The sequence below is a fragment of the Athene noctua genome, chromosome 1 (assembly GCF_965140245.1).
Source record: "Athene noctua chromosome 1, bAthNoc1.hap1.1, whole genome shotgun sequence".
Lineage (NCBI taxonomy): Eukaryota > Metazoa > Chordata > Aves > Strigiformes > Strigidae > Athene > Athene noctua.
The window spans coordinates 84,913,284-84,932,634 of NC_134037.1; the positions used below are offsets into that span (position 1 = coordinate 84,913,284).

The 19,351-nt window shown below is 34.5% G+C and overlaps 1 protein-coding gene across 1 annotated transcript in view; it reads right to left on the reverse strand.

Annotated features, from left to right (window-relative positions):
- Nucleotides 1–19,351, reverse strand: part of TARBP1 (tRNA guanosine 2 -O-methyltransferase TARBP1) — a 38,611-nt gene that overhangs the window by 7,462 nt on the left and 11,798 nt on the right. The window contains exons 11-24 of the mRNA XM_074896750.1: nt 19,243–19,339; nt 18,762–18,937; nt 15,465–15,562; nt 13,374–13,535; nt 11,545–11,735; nt 10,596–10,851; nt 10,317–10,505; nt 6,935–7,134; nt 6,739–6,810; nt 5,484–5,604; nt 4,043–4,153; nt 3,366–3,515; nt 1,375–1,461; nt 279–475 (exon numbers count right to left, since the gene is read on the reverse strand). Coding sequence (XP_074752851.1) covers nt 279–475; nt 1,375–1,461; nt 3,366–3,515; nt 4,043–4,153; nt 5,484–5,604; nt 6,739–6,810; nt 6,935–7,134; nt 10,317–10,505; nt 10,596–10,851; nt 11,545–11,735; nt 13,374–13,535; nt 15,465–15,562; nt 18,762–18,937; nt 19,243–19,339 — 2,107 coding nt within the window. The remainder of the gene's footprint in view (nt 1–278; nt 476–1,374; nt 1,462–3,365; nt 3,516–4,042; nt 4,154–5,483; nt 5,605–6,738; nt 6,811–6,934; nt 7,135–10,316; nt 10,506–10,595; nt 10,852–11,544; nt 11,736–13,373; nt 13,536–15,464; nt 15,563–18,761; nt 18,938–19,242; nt 19,340–19,351) is intronic.

Genomic DNA, 19,351 nt, shown 5'->3' on the forward strand with positions numbered 1-19,351 from the left:
TCTTTTTGTACCCCACCTCTAAATTATGAGCACTCTTCAAACATGCCTTGATTTTTTTCCTCTTGCACTTTCAGACTGTAACAATACACTGAATTATCACCTCATTTTCTTTGCTGATAATTAGATTTCAACTTCCAAGTTTTGGTTTCTTTTTTAACAGAGTTGAAACACCCATAAAACCCCACAGAAATTATCAACTGCTATTTTAGAAAATTAGACTTGCTGCAAATGGCTCTGAAGACCGATGTTAAGCTGCAAGTCAGAAGAGTGTTACTAACCCTGTGCCGTGCATGTTTTCCACTTGTTGAAGGCTAGATTCAATAACTGGTGTCAGAGCTTCAAATTCTTCCACGTGTAACATTCTACACATACCCCAAATTTTTTTAAGGGCAACTAATGCATAAAGTCGAACACTGAAATTATGATTGAAACACCACTGTAGAACAACTAGGAGGGCTTTCTTCAAAGCTGGCTTCTAAAAAAAAAAAAATGAAGATAAAGACGTTTCTTTCATTTAAGTCTTAACATACCATTCAGAAGTAGAAAAGTAAGAGTGGCCCAAGAAACAGTGGCTTCCTCAAAAAAACAGACTTTCAGAAAGTCCAAAGCTTTAACAGTATGTATATGTACAAATACAGGCTTCAGAACATGGTCCAGATTTCCTTTCTTCCTTTTCACTAGGGCACTACAGCCCCACTTACGTTTTGAAAATGTGTTAATTTGCTTTAAAAAATATTATTCTGCATACACAGAAACCTCTATTTACTACCACATATAAAGCTGACTTTTTTAGCACTTAGAAAGCTGATCTTGCAAATGCATGCAAACACTAAAAAAAATATCAGCAAATGCCTGGATTGCTACAGATATGAAGTAGTTGATTTAATGTAATATCTGACTATATTCCATCCTCTTTTTTGAAGTTCAGTTAAAAAAATTGAGAATTTCAAATAAAGAATTCTAAATGTAATACAGACTAGCTACTGCCAAAGTACTCCATATTTAAAGGTTATTATTCCACAGAAAGATCACCTTCTTCCAGGTTATCTCTGCCCAATTTTATGCAGATAAAACAAGAGCAACAAGGAAACCCAGGTGCATCCACACGTTCAGTTAAAACTGGAGTAGCTATTCTAGAAAAACTCAGAGGTAATCAGGCCCTATGTATCCAGAACATATGCCATTTAGCTAATTTTCATAAATTCAGTATGTTACGGGGTAACAGGAAGAGTCAGTGTTTTCCGTATCAAAGGATACCTTAGTAGGAAGTGTATTAAAAAAAGTTTTGCAAATAGACTACAAAAATGGTTTTTGTTGTAGAAATCTATATACAGTGCAAGTGAATAAAGAATGAACACTTTTAGTCAAACTTACTTTCTCTGAGGTATTTTGAAGAATGATGTCAAAGTGTGATAATACTGATAAGAATGTGCAGATGCTTGTTTTAAGCTTTTCTTCATCCTAAAGCAAAAGAGAATATAACAAGAAATATGCATTTATAAAACATTTTTATACCCTAGAAGTTTTCACACCATGTTCTGCAGATGCAATAGGATCAACACTATTAAGAAAACCTCTATGTGTTTCCACAGCAAAATTTGCTAACACACCAAGTTCATACTAAGATTTCACTTTTCCTAGCATGTTATTTGCTTTTTACTAACACATCAATCAGAACAAAGTATACAGCAGTGTAAATGAGCTAAAATTCAATCCAAATTCACTGCATTCCCTCCCCACCCCTGAAAAACCCTACACCCAGTAAAAACCTTGGGGATTCTTTACAATGCTCTCGCTTTTCCATGTCATCACAAACATGGGTATCGGACGCAGAATGAATGGCCTGGCATCAGCGCACGTACATTCTGTACTGGAAGAAATGAGTTTCCACACTTCTGTTCACCACTTCTATTTACAGATACAGCTCCTATTCAATCATTCTGCCACAGCATTACACTGGGTGCTCAAATTCAGCTTATTTTTTCAATGTGATCCTGAAAATCCTTTTCAGCGTCAATGTTTTCCACGATAGCCTCGGAAAATACAATCTGCATTCCTTTTTCATAAATTTACATGTTTTCCGCTTGTTCTGTTTGTCTGAATGGACTCACTGTGATTCAGTACATTTGTTACCAGCATAAGATCGCTTTGATCCAATAGCTTATCATCTACTAAAATGACAGCAATTCCAACTGCCTGAGCTCTTGGAAGGAACTCTGAAATAGGAATAGGCTATATCCCTTACAGCACTTTTCAACTGTTCAGATAGACAAGACAAGGCATCTTTATGCACTTAAGATAAATGGTAAACCAAAAATATTTTTCCCCTGTGCAGAAAAAAAAAAAAAAAAAACCACAAAAAAACCCCCAGAAGTCCCCAAAACCACAGCATACATCACTAGCAAGCAAAGCTGTCTCAGAGCACTATTAAAAACTTGCCTGTTTTGGGGCAAAAAAATGTATGTATAGTTTTCCGTGGTTTTTTATTTAATTTTAATTCTTGTCCTACCGTTTGGCTTTTAAAAATGCTATGGTATCAACTAGACTATTTGATAAACAAGAAGTCATCTACATTTAACTACTCTGAGTGGTGAGCTTCAGCAGAGGCACCACTGCAAATAATGTAGTAAGGTCTTCCTATATGCACTGAGAAGAGGCAAGCATGTATGTTTTCTACTCAGCCCAAACGTACAATGCTTCTAAGTTCAAGGATATCAGGACACGCAATTACTATTTTCACGGGTCAACTCTTACAGGTAATTACTTAAAAAAGAATCTAAGACAAAAATGAAATGCTAGTAAACCAGTTCTCCTCAGTCAACCTTTTCATAACTTTTGGGTACCATAATTCAAACCCTGCCTCCGGTTTTGAAACCATATTAGAGAACTGCATTGCAAGAGAAGTCAGATATTAAAAGCTGCAAACCAAACATGTGTTACACAAGTCACGTTCCCACTGACAAACAAGATGCAGATGACAAAAGCTGTGTGTCAAAACCACAGGTGACTTTGTGGTATCTTCCCAAACTCAGAATCTAGGGCATCCATGTGTTCCTGATGGCTCTTACATTGGCAACTGCAAAGAGTACTCTGACTCACTATGCCAGCTCTACTCTGCCCAGAGTAGTAAATTATAAATGGAAATCTCTCAACCAGAGGAACTCACTTGTCTTCAGACACTTCTATATCACAAATCTCTAAATGTCTCAGGCTATAGTTCAGACTCACTTCCAAGCTAAATTGGCTCAACAACCTACTTGATTCTAAAGGAAAACTGGAATACACAGAAAATAAGGTATGACAAGATAAACTGTACCCTCTTTGTTCAAATTACTCTTCAAGTGAATGCCAAAGTTCTTACTTACATAGCAAAAGCAATCCCAGAATTTATTAAGGAATTGGGGGTATTTATGTAGACTCAAGATAACAATCCATTCTATAAAGTATTTCACAGATGCCTGATTGTTACCAAATCCAGCCTGAAAAACTTTGTCAAGACTTCCACACAAAAAATTCTGAGAAAACAAAATCAAATAATCATTTAGTATATTATTTCTGTAAGAAAATAATTTTAAGTAAAAGAACATTCTCAGCTTTATATTAGAAATATTTTTAATACTCAAATGAAAACATTTTAGAAGCATCTAATTTCCATATTATACTTTTCAAATATTTTATTATGAAGAAGCATTAGATGAAAGAAATTTCTCAATCTTCTGAGTATTTATAAAATAGCAATATTTTCGCTAAATGAAAAGCTTTAAATCAGATAGTCAGTACAGAGTTTTAGCTAGCTTTAATAGGAACAATCTAGTCTCCTATAATTCACAAATCCAAGAACCAGTTTTCAGCGACCTCTAGAAATGCATCATAAATCTGTGACTTCAGACTGAAAGAATGAAACTATACAAAATTTCTACATCAGCCACAGCGATTACATGCCTTTTATACCCTGCTGTAGTTTAACATATGCGGTTTGCATGCCACCAAATTATTCTTGAAAGCAGATATCTATTTAAGAATTCATAGTGAAGAGCAATACCTGGTTAAGCTTCGGAAGAAGAACTAAAAGTGTCTGCCATACCCGGTTTTTAATTCTATGCTGTAAAGAGTTTGCATAATAGCGTGTTCTAGATCTGGATACCAGTTCATCCTAAAAGCAGATCAGAAGATTTATTACCTATTCTTCCTTTAAAACTGAATACATGGAAATATACTCTACTGTACTGAGAAAGCAGTATCTACTGCACAGCTAGTATCAGCATTAAATATAGAGTTAGGAAAAATATATTAATTTTATTTAGAATTAAATTTTGAAACTTGTCCATGAGAAGATGAGTAAGTTGAAAAACAAAAATACAATTCAACTTAGTATTTTTACTTATGAGCACAAAACATGTTAGGTATTAAGATTCTTCAAACAGCAGAAAGTTGAAGAATTTACAGCATCTACTGTATATGAACAATTAAAATAGTACTACATAAAATGGAGCAGGAAGACTCAAGCTGTCATTTAGTTATAAAGGTACTAATGATCCTGAAGAGATGAGTATATAAGTGAAAACATTTCTACTTCAGTGTTTAATTTTATGTTTTAAAAAAACAGGTTTAGTCATGCTATCAATTAGATCAGCTTGTAACCACAGCTCTAATTGAGACAGAAATTGATATTCTGCAGTAAGATGTTTTATGTGAAAGAAAATAGATTAAATAAATGGAGCTTGAAATTCATATTGTCGTATAGCTTAGATTCTTTTCCCTATGTACACTGGTTTTGCCTTCAAAATACATGACACTCAAAACTATTTCCTTAAGTTTTAAAAAATAAAATAATTTGGTGATCCAAGTTAATATTTACTATTAAAATGCAAATACACTTTGTTTTTACATGTTTAAGCTTCATATTTAAGCAAGTAAGGAAATCACTTTTAAAGCTCACTTTTCACACTTGGTCCATCTGACAACACAAATATTATCCATTTTTCTCCAGTAGTTAATTGACAGGAGTGAAGGACCACCCATTTCTTGTTCTTCAGACAAAAGCAGAATTCTGTAGTACCAGAATGCATGGGTCATGTCTTAATAACAGCTGCAGTAGTTTAGCAGTGACTTTACACTACTACCAATACATAAGCAGATATGATAAAAATGAAAATCAGATTCCAACTTTCTCCATTAATTCTCTTTATAAAGGTCTTCTAAGGGGAAAATAGCACTCTCAATTCAAAAAGAGTAGTCAGTCTGCAATTGTTAAAGTGAAATGCGGTGCTTCAAAATGCAGCCTAAAGGAAGACTCTTAATGGAACAATTACTGCAATTTGGATTATGTTCCATGAAGTCAGAAAATTTACTAAAAAGAGAGAAATAAACCAGAATTACATTTTTTACTATTTTGGTTTGGCCTATACAAACAACTGTAAATACTTTGCATTCTAGTAATACTACTAACATTACATTTTTATACCATGAGAAATGAAATTTACTTTATCAAGTAGTTTGATGAAAATGTCTTCCATAAATGTCTTATGCAAGATATTTGATCCATCCAGCAAGCACAGAAATTTAATAGCACAAACCCGAACGTAGTGATCATCTCGATTTGCACTGTAAAATATTAATTAAAAAAATAAAAATCAAATTCTACTTGTTCAGACATAAATATAATTCCTGAATTATAAGAAAACCCACCAGACATCATCTTCAACATACAACCATCAAGTTGTCTGTAGTAAGACAATATGCAAATACCCAGAACCAGAATTTTATGAAGTCTGTTCATCATTGCTGATAAAGAAAAGTAGTGAGTTCCAGATAACCTGCCTCTGCTTCTATCTACAGGTCTTCAATAGCATCTAAGTGCTTAAAATAATTTTCTACAGAAACAGTTGTATCATAAAAACTTTTTGAAGGTCTGTGCCCATACATATAATCTCAGAACAGCTAATTTATGCTTGCAGTTTTGGTCAAAAGTTACAGTCCAAAACAAAGCTTGATTTCTATTAGCTACTCAGAGTAACCTGGAATAATTAATGCCATGAGCAGAATTAATGACATCACAGGCAACAAAGCACCACACGGTTGAAGACTTCCACAACCAGACATTTAAAAACCAAGTAGTTTTGGGGAGCAAATACAGAAGTAGTGAACTTTGGCAGCAGATTTTTTTTTTTTAAAAGCTCAGGTTTTATCTGCTACTAACAATTCTCAAAACACTATGTTAGAACTGTTTCTCTGACTTTCTTCCACTGAGTAAAGGTGGGAGTAAAACTACAAGAAAAGTTCAACAATCCAGTAGCCAGTGTCTCTGTCTCAAAAACTGGAGGCAGAGCCTATTGCCAGCATGCGAGCTAAAAAGACCTATAACCAATGTTAGAAAGCCAGTCTCCAACTCTGGCCTCCAATGATAAGGTACATCCTAAAAAGTATTACTTTTATGAAGTAAAACAATGAGGAAGTAATTATTTCAGTCCCATTTGTGTTAACAAGTGGGATATATCTTCCTGAAAATACTTAGTATTTTTCTACATTTTTTATCTGAATTATTAATATAATGATAGATAATCCTTTTACCAATATTTTAAAAGGTTATGAATATACTCCTTATGGGTCCCTTCAGACTCAAGATATTCTATGGTAAGAAGCTAACTTCAAAACCACCATCTTTCTCATTGTAGCATCAATCATAATGAAGACACAATTCACACCAAATATTGTAAGATATAACCTCAAAATCATTACCTTTCTGTAACAACATTTGCTGCACATTTTTCTCCAAGATTTTCTATGAAGGCATGCACATCCTGAATAAGTCTTCACAGATGAAATAAGACAAAGCAACAAAATTAGCAAAGAGCACACAAAACCGGTTTTCAACAGTTATCTCAGTTTAAAACAAAGCACACAATATACAGAACCACAAAGATTTTTTTTGTACCTTTGATCTCTCCTAAATACAGTTCCAAAGACACAAGCCTCAGTGATAAGTTCACAATAATTTCCAGCATTTAAGAAAGTATTTGACAAGGCACTTCTCTCATCAACAGTGGAAAATATCCAAGATTGACAACAATGACTAAGGACTACATTGAAGACCCCGGTCTTTGTAGTGGACATATCTATGAGCTTGAAAATTATCTGAAAAGAAAAAGAAATAACAAGACTGGAAATCTAGTTTTCAGAAGTGCTAGAATTATTAGAATAATATTGCAGTGATATCTATTTTATCAAGTCTGAGCATCTTCTGCATCCTATCTCTGCTCAGGTTAATGCTGTCTTCAATCTATTCACAATTCCCTAATTATAAGGGCTACTGAATGGGCAACAACTGGCCCAGTACATGCTTATGTTAACAAAAGATAGAACTGACCTTTGCTTAAACAAATACAACATCAGATGCTTTACCTGAATCTCCTGATAACTGGAACAAATGCACCTGGGCTTACTTCATGAATACATACCTGGTGTTTTTAAATCAGTCCTTATCAATTTAGAAAAAAAAAACCAAAACAAAAACCTTAGACAAAATTTCTTCCATAGGGTAGCCATATCACTAATTCCCTTCTTTAATGAGGTTTACATTCACACTGAAGTTAAAGTTAATATCTGAGTTAGTGGAAAAATGTCTTTGTACCATCTACATCTTGTTTGATGACATATTTAAGATATATGAAACAGCTATCTAGAATTTCTCCAAAAGGGATCAAAACAAAACAAAACAAGAAAAATGGCCCCAGAATTTTCCTTTCATAGGCTAAGTGCAAGAGTAAACTTCAGATACAAACTAATTTTTTTGTAAGAAATTGCAAGCATTTGGGAGAGGACAGGGAGATTTGGAATGAACAGGTGGGGTTTTAAGTTAGAGCTGTCCATGAGAATGGTTTTCCAGAATGTGACAGCTCTTACAAGACAAAGCTTCTTCTCTTCCCCAGTCTGAAATGATACTTTTGATAATATGACAATTCTTTGACAGTAACTCCATTTTTATAGAGAAAGTTGTTCTGAATTGATAAGGATTAAAGTATCAAGTAGCTCATGAAGAGCTTAAACTAAAATACTGAAGTGTGTTCTGAACAAACACTTTTTTGAAAAAAACCACCACCCTAGAAACATTTGGTCTTTTTATAAAGAATTCAAACTTTTCTTTTAGTGCAAAGACAGGCATTGTAACTTTCCTAATAATTCCAAAATTTAACTATTGTGTTTCACCTGTAAGGAAGCAGCATGATGTGCATTTCTCAATCTTGGAATGTTTTTCAGTTGTTTCATTAGCATAGTAAGAGTACAGCACACACAAAAGAAGTTTAAGTTCTAGCACAATAAACATTTGAATAATCACAAAGGAAAAGGAAAAGTGCAGCAGAAGAAATGAAGCCTAAGAACACAGTGCTCTGAGCACCTCTGCGGAAGCCCTTCTGGATTTTACCATACCAATATTCTCTTTTTTGGCTCAAAAATATCCCTTTGTTTCATCCCTCTAACTATTATTAAAAAGACAGAGTACACTGTGGTGGACAAAATTAAAATTATGCTTCTGTGACAAATCAGTATCAGGTGGTTTCATTTTTTCATTCACTTTAGCTTAAATTATGCAGCCATTGCATAAGGGTTCAGTGGCAACAGAGACTGACGAGGAGTGGGATAAGAATATATGTAAGCAGGCACTTGCTTGGGAACTTTTATATTCATTTTCTTATGAAGGGGCAGAAGGTGGCTTGACCAGATGCCCTCTGTTGAGTTATAGGAGACCTTCATTAGCTCCTTGGTGCCTGCCGCCATGGTATGTCCCACTGCAGACAATGGGACAGCTGTCACATGGACTAAAAAATCTCAACATTGGCAAAATACACCTTACATAATACTTAAAGTACTAACAATAAAGACAGTAATTATAAGAATTTTTAAAAAATTTAAGATCGAAGAAAACTAAAGGTTTATCAGTTACTACAACACTGAGCATAAAATTTCCATTACAGATACCCATTAAAAGAAAAAGCTAACTGACTCCTAAAGCTGAAGAAGTATTTTACCATCTCTGCATATGTATCTTATTCTGGCTTGGGTCCACATAAAAGCTACAAATGTAAAGTGTTATCCACTGTTTAAAATAGATGACAGTAGCATTAATGTGAAGCAAATTTTCAAAAAGAAAATAAATGGGATTATATTTTAAGATACGTAAAGCTAATACGGAGATATCACAGCAGCTTTACATAGCTAGGAATTGTCCATTTTTCTGTATTTTATTAAAAAACATTTTGAAGTGTCTGGGCTAAAAATACAGCTGAGGCATTTGCTAATACTTACAGTTATGAGTGTGACACCAGGACAGAGCTACTTATGGTGACTTTAAAGCAAAACTGCAGCCCCTCCTAGTATGATTTTTAAGTTAAGTGCAAAGCAGCCCATGAGACCATAAGTCTAAGCATACATATATACTTGTAATTAATATTTAATGTATTACTACTCTGGTAAAAGTCTTGCTGTCATTGTGGACTGTTCTGCACAAACTTTTAATTGCTGCTCAGAGGGGAAAAAAAAGAAAAAACCCAAGAAAGGTTATTTAGAAAAGAAATAGTAAACAACTTTCCAGTGTATAAAGCCAAGATGAAACAAAATCCCAGTACCCACTATTGAGCACAGTTATAGTCATCTAAAATGAAAAAAGAACACCATGACATAGGCAAGAACTTTTGGAGTACAGGAAACTGTCTACACCTTACAAAAAAAGAGTAAAAACTAATTTTTCCCTCTTCTTAACTATGAAGGCAGCTCTGCCATGCAGCATTATATTAAACACTAAGGTAGCTATAATTATGTTTTCTACACCTGGACCCTGAGAGACAGAAAAGCCTTTGAAGAAGCAATTAAAGTTGACTTATTGAATAGCATCTACATTCATTTAAGAAAGTATTTTCATAAAGACTACACTGTTAGAAAAAGGCCTATTTTTTTAGAATAATAATAGATTATGACAGTTCAGGTGGCAAATCCTGAACGAAATATTCAAGAGGAAGTACATAATGTAAAAATCAAATAAAAGATAATAAAAGGCCAAAAACCCCATTTCAGTGTATGCAGAAGATACTAAACAGTCTAAAAATCAAATTATTAATTTTCTGCGTTACAAGAACAAACAATTCATTTGTTTATCCTTGATCTAATTCTCAGATCTTCTGTTTTAACACTCTCAAACTAGTACCTTTTTGAAAATGAAAAATTCACAACAGTAACTGAAGGGAAAAGAAAAAGTAAAATACATTTTTAGATCTAAATAAAATTTATATTCTCTTCACAAAAAAAGAATGCTTAAAACTGACCTCTTTTATTTTGGCATACGCTTGACCCTTTGCACTTGCAGCAACAGCTAGAACCTCACTGTCAAAAAGGAACTGAACAAAAGCTTTTAGATTGGACCAAAATATTAACTGTGTGTTGCTCAAAGAAGATACAATTTTCCAAGCCAAATCAAATGCTTCTATGCAGAGAGACTCCGATGAGTCCAGAAGCTGAAAATAAAGAGAAGAACAAAGTGTTACATCTGACAAAAAACACCCACAAAACTATTAATATCATGCAGTAATTTTTTTTTTTTTTACCTTGGGAACAAGGACCTTCATGCAGTCAAACACAGGTAAAACTTGGTCTGAAGGAAGAATAGTTAGGGCTTCTAATGCAGACTGTAGAATTTTTCTAGACCTTTCAACTGTAGATAATGCCATTTCTGAAGTTTCTTCATACTCTTGAGCCAGTGTTGGAAATGAATTTAAAATGAAACGAAGGCAAATCCACTGGTCATGAACATAACGTGCAACAATTTTCCCCCATCCTTGAGATGTGCCTTCTTCATCTGAGCTGTAAGAATATTACTCTTAATATATATTGTATTAATTTATCCTGCACATTTCTACTCTACCAGGAACAGCTTAACTGTATGAACTCACTATACTTCTTCAAGATGTAGAAATTTTACACAGGTTCAAGGGGAGATTAGACAAGTTCATGGAAGAAAAATCGACAAATAAAAAGCTTTTTTAAACAGAGAAAAATCAGTTCTGGGCTCAGGTAGTCTCTTTAGTCATAAATATCTGGGAGAGTATTCAGTGAAAACATCACTATATGTTGGTCGCTTTTTTTTGTTACTCAAATATTTGACTTTTGGCCCTCAGGCTTGCTCTGGGCTTCCCTTTCCCAAGTAAATAATTTCCATATAAACTTGCTTGCGTACGTTCTATGGCTTTGTGCAGTGCATATATATTTAAAGTGCCATAAGGATAAGCAATGTTCAAAGCTAGCTCTGGCTTCACAGAACCAGAGGACTGAGCAAAATAACTTTTGGTCTGATCAGTTACAGCTGCTTTAATGTTCCAAAACCTGAATGTTAAGACAAAAGAGCAACTGAATTAATAATCTGTGTTCAGAATTCTTCATTTTTATCTTACCAAAAAGTTATCAAAGAAAAGAACAGGAAATGCCAGCATTTTAATCACTGCTCCACACTGATCGAATTTATTCTGGAGAATTACTGAAGCTATACCATAGACATACCTATTTTCTTCAATATAAGATGGCTTCTTTAATACTTCATTGAATTGAGAAAAGGAAATAAATCTCTTCAGAGCATCCACAGAAGGCAGAGATTCAAGGTGCACTTCAGGTTTCCGATCCATTATCTCACAAACTGCTGTAAGTGAAGCCATGCTAGCTACCTTTTTAATTTGCTCTTTAAGCTTCGGCTCCTAATTAAAACCAAATCATACATGAACAAACATGCACCGACTTCAAGACAATACAAATAATCTACAGAACATTAAATAATCCTCCTATTACTATTACCTCAGACATCGTAAAGTAGCAACTCTGCAACCTTCTACTTCTTTATTTTCTTACCCTATGCATAACACAGCTCTGTTTGGCTGGCTCAGTGCAATCAATCACAAGCTGCAAGCATTGAAAAAAGTATAAACCTTGCAAATTCAGTCACTTGTTCATTAGGTGTAGGCACCTAACTGGACTATGATGGAACACGTCTATTTTGCCAGGTAGCAGTTTATATATATTGCTGAATAGCAATTTGAAAAAAGATGCGGGTGCACATAGTCAGAAACCCAGTGCAACAAGATAGCTGAAATTCTGAATACCACATGCTAACTGCTCCAAGAGGCTCAGAGGTCGCTACACCTAGTATGATTATTTTGTGTGATAAATGCAATTATTCAAAGAGGCATGAAAAAAGTCTCAATAAAAAAAGTCAGTAAGTATATAGTCCCCCAATAGTATTAAAAGCTCAATGTTATTATCTTCAAGTTACTTTCACCTGTCGAGAGCACAGAAGAGATTTTTCTCATCTGTAACTACTCAGCAGTTTTTCTTCTTAAATTGAAGATGTACTATACATGTAATTGAAGAAATCATCATGACAATGTAATTCCACTGAATTCAAAATAAGTTGGTAAAAGCTCCCAGCGAATGCTGTTTGAACCAGAAAGTGTTTACTTTGAAACAACTGGAATAAGTACGTAATTCACATAACCAAAGGAAAAAAAAAAAAAAGCCTTGCTCTTTGTTTCCTTAGAAAAGTAAACCTAGCAAATCAAATACATTCTTTTGTACTTATAATCTTGTGTAATGTGTTATTAACTGTTCTTGGTATATTGATATTTTCTGGGTTGAATTGTTGATCAAGAATATATCAAAGATTATATTCCCCAACAAATCTTAAACGTCCTCCTTTTATAGAAATTATGAATGTTTCTATACCTTTTGAAAATATATCTATTTCAGATACACGAGCTTAACACATACAACTATAGGACAATGAACATAAACTATATGAAAAAGCCAAAGCAATGCTGGGTTCTGGACTTTCTTTTTCTCTGTATGTTCCAGCTTGGAAATTCAACAGATCATTAATACCAAAGACATTTTCATTTAACAGTAACTTCCTTCGCAAGAATGGTTTGTGTTTGAGGAAGAAAAACTTGAGTACACACAGCCCATTATTACAACTGAAGTTTTACTTTAGCTATGTAGACTTCTGAAAAATGTAAGAAAACAAGAGTAGCAAAAATCTTAGCTACGAATATTATACATTAATGTTACACTGTCAACTAAAGCCACATATACATTAGGGAATATATACACATATATATTTACACAAAAACTTTTTATCATTTTATATTATATATAGTTATATTAATATGTATAATAAAATGTATTTATCATATAAATACTTTTACATTAAGTTATATTTATCATATGTTTATATAATTGTTTATATATCTAAAAATTATACAAGCGTTACAAATAAAATATTTATTTTCATCAATATTTACCGGTTTACTTTATATTTACTCTTGTAAGTAATGTTAAATTACCTCTTCACAATTTCTCTCCTGAAGATTATGAATAGAGGCATTTGTCAGGGACAAAATGAAATTCTTGATAGAAGGTACTTTCTTCCAGCTGACTTGCAGGCACAAATTCACTATCTCTGGAATTAAAGCTAAGTATAGATCACAACGATCCAGATCACCAACCTAAAAATGAGGAAACAAAGGTAAACTGAAGCATTAAAAGGAGGAAACTTAAACTGAAAAGAAAGAAAATACCAACAACAGCAGAAGGAAAATGGCAGCAGTCATTGCAGTTGAACAACCTTTAATTTTGGGTTGAGTTTTGGTTTGGGGGTATTTAAAATTATTTTTTAAATCTTTTCAATTTACAGGTTCTTTTAGTTTTAGGGTTCTGGAGTATGCCTTAGAAGAGACAGTGTGAAATTCTTAAAGAAATCTCTACTTCTTTTAATCGGTAAATTCACCAAACTCCCCTTTCTGGGCCCAAAGGAATGCAATGTAAAAACATGTGAGCTAGCCTGAATATCAGAAGCGGTGTTCAAAGCCAACCCAGTTATCAGATCATAGCACAGCACTGCACCCTGTATATACACAACAGTGTGCATTGCACTTCTTCCCCAGCTACACTTTACCTCATGGTTGTATCTTGCTTGTTCTGCTGCTTTTTATTCTCCTCTTGTATTTGCAACTTCTTTTCACATATCATGAAATGCATGTCTATATAAAGCCATGCACTCAAGGAACTGTGTGAATAAACAACTTTTCCTTCTTTAGTTTTGAGAGAAAATATACCTTTGAGTTTCCAGTGACTTTCAGATGCCATTTTCCTGATTCAACTCTAACCTTTGATTCAGCACCGCTTTTCATATCAATCTTCCATCACACTCACATCTTGGGGGCTGTTCACTATCAGATTTATTTTCTTTGCATTTCCCTTTCAATGTGTCCTTTCCATACTGCTTCTGAGAAAGTACCCAAGAACCCCATGCTCCTCTCCAAGTTTCCACCCTTGCAGAAACACATTCTTTTCCTTCCCCACCAATTTACAGAGTTGTTTCACTATCCCAAACACAAGAAGCAAATTTGACTTCTGTTCATTGTCATTTCTGCACAGTTGTCCATGTACCTTTCTCCATGAAGCCTAAACTGGTTTTCTTTTCTAAACTCACTATTCATTAAATAATTCTAAAAATGCCACTTTATATTTTGTCTATCTCCCTGTTACAGTCACTTCCTTTCCAATCTTCCTGGTCTTCTTTTTTCCTAACAGTCTATCCACACCATCTACTGAATTAACAATTTTAAGCTGATGTCTTCTCTTTAAATCTCTGTTTTGATTTTCTGCCTTTTATGATCCAAAATTAAAGGTGACAGAATTAAAGGTCACAACTGAAAGAAGTGTGAAGATCTTACAACTTTGCATTTTCTCTTACTCCATGTCCTTTTCTTGAAACTTCTAATCTATTTGTACCTTGCTTTCAAAGTTCCTACTTCACATTTCATTGAGCTTTTGAGAATTAGCCTCCTTCTCAGTTTCCACCAATCCCACTTTCTCAAATCTGTTTTCTTCCAACACCATTCTCCTCATCAACACTACATTCTAAATTGCCTTTTCTCCATCTGGAAACATCCGTAAATGTTTTGCTTTACGTGTCTTGTGTCTTTTTATTTATATATGACTTGAAAGCTCTTTAGAGAAGGAAACATGCACCATCTCTCTCTCTAAAAAGTACTGCAGTTCTTTGATACATTCAACAGGGTATTTGTAAAAAAGTCAAACTCCTCTACCATCAAGTCACTTTGCTTAAAAAGTCACAGGTTTCTTTGCGGTATAAACTTAAACAGCAATGAGCAAACTGAAGCTGAGTACTAAAAGTCTCCAACTGTACTAGTAGAGATGATACAGTATGATGTGATACTCATGATTTCTTACTACACAAGACACTGTTTTTTTTCCCTGTATTTTTACTGCGTCTAGTCAAAAAGTTAACCGAAGTGTTTCTATGCAAATTGACCTTCTAGGTGTTCAAAGATTTGATAAAATTAGAAACACTGGTAAATCAACCTGAAAAGCAAAATTACACTGAAGTATGTCTCATAATAATTACTTACAGTGCTTAATTCATTTGCAGTAAGTCGTCGGAGAACAAAAGCAAGAATACTCTCCACTGGTATCATGAGAGATTTCCAAATAAAAACCAAAACCCTATCTGTGAGAAGAGAAAAAAAAAAAGTATTAACATACAATTTCCTTAAGAAATGTATTCTATCGTGCTGCTTTAATTAAGTTAGAGTCAAAGTTATACAGTAGTAAGTATTCAAATACCTAAAACTACCTTAAAACGGCTCTGTACTATTTAGCAGTGTCAGCCATAGGGCTGAAAGAATCAAACCAGATGATATTCTTTCCTGAGATTTATCATGATTATTAGTGAACCAAAAACTACACAGGACCAGAATACCAAAGCATAGTTTTCCAACTTTTAATGCACATTTTTATCCTATTCCCAACCCTCTGCACAAAGAGCTTAATGATTTTACTCTTTAATAAAGAACAAGTCTCCATATCCAGCAATTAATTGCATGTGAGAAAAATGCAGTTATCCATTTGTAATATGTATATAAGCTAAAACCCTTTTTTGTTGGGTTGTTGGGTTGGGGTTTTTTTCTGTTTAGAAATAATTCAGCTTTGGATACAGAGTAATCTTGCAAGATTTTGGTTATGTAGCTTCCTGGCTTAACACTGTAAACAAAAGCACAAGGTTGTAACACCACATGCAATACCTTCTATAAGAAAAGTCTAGACTACAAAGTATACCATGTGTATATCATTTCACAAACAAAAAACCGCAAGTTTATTAAACAAGGCAGGTAGGTCACTGGTAAAACATTTAACTATAAACACACTTCAATTTGTAATTCAAGGGTAAGGGCTTGCTGAAAGCCAAAGAAATAACGTATCAATATGAAAATGAAGTTAAAATACTCTGCACGACCATGCTGTTCTAAAAATATCAGTCATTAGTTTCAGTATTTAGGAGTTAACCAGAGGTTATAGCTGCTGTTTTTTTCTGGAGCTGACCCCAAGCTACACTTCATGTAATGAAATTATTATGAAATGGAAGACCTTCACAAGGTAGAAATATGAAGGGACATACTTCCAGAAGTTCCAAATCTATATGGTACTTACTTTCAGTGTTCTTTATTAAAATGGCTCATTGGACTATATTTCCAATCCTTATTTTGTTTACAACAAACAGTTTAACTATGTCAGATTATGACCACATTTCATCATAAATCTCAAATCACTAAAACATCTGCAATTAAAACTCAGAAATTCTTCAGATAAACAAGTTGGGACATAAAATCCAATTCATTATCAGCGGCTCTGATAACACTATCAAAAAAAAAAAATCAGCAAAAGCCTACTGTTTAAAATAGTGAAGTCTAGCAACAGTACAAACAGCAAGACCTGTAGAAAAATGCTGCTGATTTCAGCATGCATTTCAGACATGTCTATCCCCATTAAATAAAACACTCCCCAGTTGTTATTATTTCTGTTTTACAAGCTTAAAATTCCTTCTTCTCCCCTCCGATTTTATTATTTTCCATTTGACAGACAGGACTTTTCACCTTCTGTTTAATCAACACAGAAGTAAAACTTCTGTGTTGTACAGTATTACTCTTCCTGCCCCTCAATGCAGTCAACTCACAGCTGCAAAAACAAGATTTATTACTTGGCTCTCCTCTGCAGGAAGAAGCAGCACAAAAACACTGTAGGAAATAATGTAAGAAAAGAAAATAATCCTTGTTTAATTTAACACAAAAATACATAATATTACAAGTTCAATTCTGAAAGCCTCCTGGAAGACTCTACTGATGATGAGCTGGACTGGAGTACCTGTGGGTTGTTCAGACTGATGGAGACACTGTGATGCTCAGCCCCGCCATACCTTAAGAACTCTATTAGCAGAACTTAACATGCCAAGTAAGGCATCAAAATTTTCAAAGCAGAAGCAATCCATTACACCCACATTTACAAGCATATAAGGAAATAAGGCACACAAGGAAATTTAATTTAGACAGTTCAACTCTAGATACTAAAAACCTAACATGCACTCCCATCCGTTTTGTAGGGTTCTGTTTCAGGCTTGTAGCCTCGAGCTGTAGAGTGACAATGTGTAACATTGGCAGTTGGGGCACACCTTCCAGTTTAATTTCATCTGAAGGAATCCACTTCAGCAGTCAGAGACCATCACACAATATGATCTTTAACAGCCTGCATAATTAGTGCCTAATATTTCAGTCAAGCAGCTAAAATTCAAGAGGGGGGGCCTGAATGTATAAAGCACATTTTAAAATGGGGGTAAGAATTTACTTTAGGGCAGCATTTAGACATCTTTATAAAACTTGGATGCAGAACCTGAAATAATTACTTCCTTTTCCACATCTGTGGCCCCCACTCCAAAACTACTCTTGTATTCCATGTTACAAAAACACTGAAAAAAAATCCAAAAATAATCTGGGGAAGCATAAACTAAACACCAAGATCCCTCTTACTCCAGTTCAGCATACTAATTAATGAAAGTAATAACTGCAAATTTCAATTTGCTCTCAGGTAAAAAAAATGTAGGTCTATTCTGGTTACAAACTGAACAAGTTCCCACAAAAGGAGTAGTAAGGACTCCATAGCTTTTGTTCAGACTCTCCTGAAAGGTCTACAAGTTAAAGTGCTCAACCTGTGGAGGGCCAAAACTCACAAAGTCAGATCAGCAGGCTTGTGCTTAAGTGGGCACCTCTTACCTCCTTTCTTCTAACCAAGGTCAAACTAAAGCAAGTCAGTTAAGCACACCTACTGAAATCATGCCTAATACTGTGAAATAATCAGAGACATCCTGTCTTGCAGTCTAAAGAGTGTTAGTTGGGACAAAATTACCTCCCAGTCAACTCAGAAAACAGTATGTCCACTTCATGCCCTCAGGAAAAGCTCTGGCTGAACGTGTGGCCACTAAGCAGGTTAGACTGGGTTTCTGCACTAACTTCTTTCTGAAGTGTCTAAATGATTTATGGAATCCGTATGTTGGCAAACAACAGGCCTATAAATAACTCTAACGCAATCACACTCCCCAGATTTTAACTAACTGCTATTCTAATCCTAATAAACAACAATTGCTTTCTCAGAAGGCTTACATATTCTCAAATTCCCAGTCCTTGGGACACCTTCAAAAGAGCTCCTCTAAGACGAGACCCAAGCTCAATTTCATTACAGATATGCCAGATTGTCAACTTTTACATTTACCACTTCTAGGCTAGTATTAATTTGACAATATAGCCTTAAAACAGTAAGTACTTTAGTTTAAGTTAGACTATAATTAATATAAGACACAGTATACTGAAGATATCACTAACCATCTTGCGTATTGGAACATTTTAACGAACAGGTCTGCAATAACTTCAAGAGAAGCTGTAGGCTTTTATCTGTTTTCAGTGTTGGTATGTAAGCATTACTGCCCAGTTTCATCAAGACATCCAGAAGAGGGTTCAAGAAAGCCTCTAGTTCAATCCATTCTATGTTGCTTTTTCCACTACACAAAAACAAAAATTAAAAAGAAAGTCTTCTTCTGAGTATCTTCCTTAAGTGCTGAAGTCACTTACGGAAATAAATAGAACACGTTTCCAAGTCACTCAAGTATCTTTAGAAATGTTACCCAGTATGTTTGCAGCAACAGCTGGACAAGGTCTAAGGAATGATCAGGCTGACCAAAAGTCCACAGAGAAAAACAGACAGCTTCCTGACTTGATCAGGCTTCTACCGGATCCTTCAGGAATGAGGGATTGAAAAGAGAGAGAAAAAGGGAGAGAAGTGTAAAATAAGATACTTCATACTTACCTGTGTTTATTCCTCATCTGCTCCACATCTGCAGCCAACAGAATCATTGTTGCGACAAGCTTAGCTTCAAACCAGTCAGGCATAAAGCAATTTTCTCCTGATTAAAGAT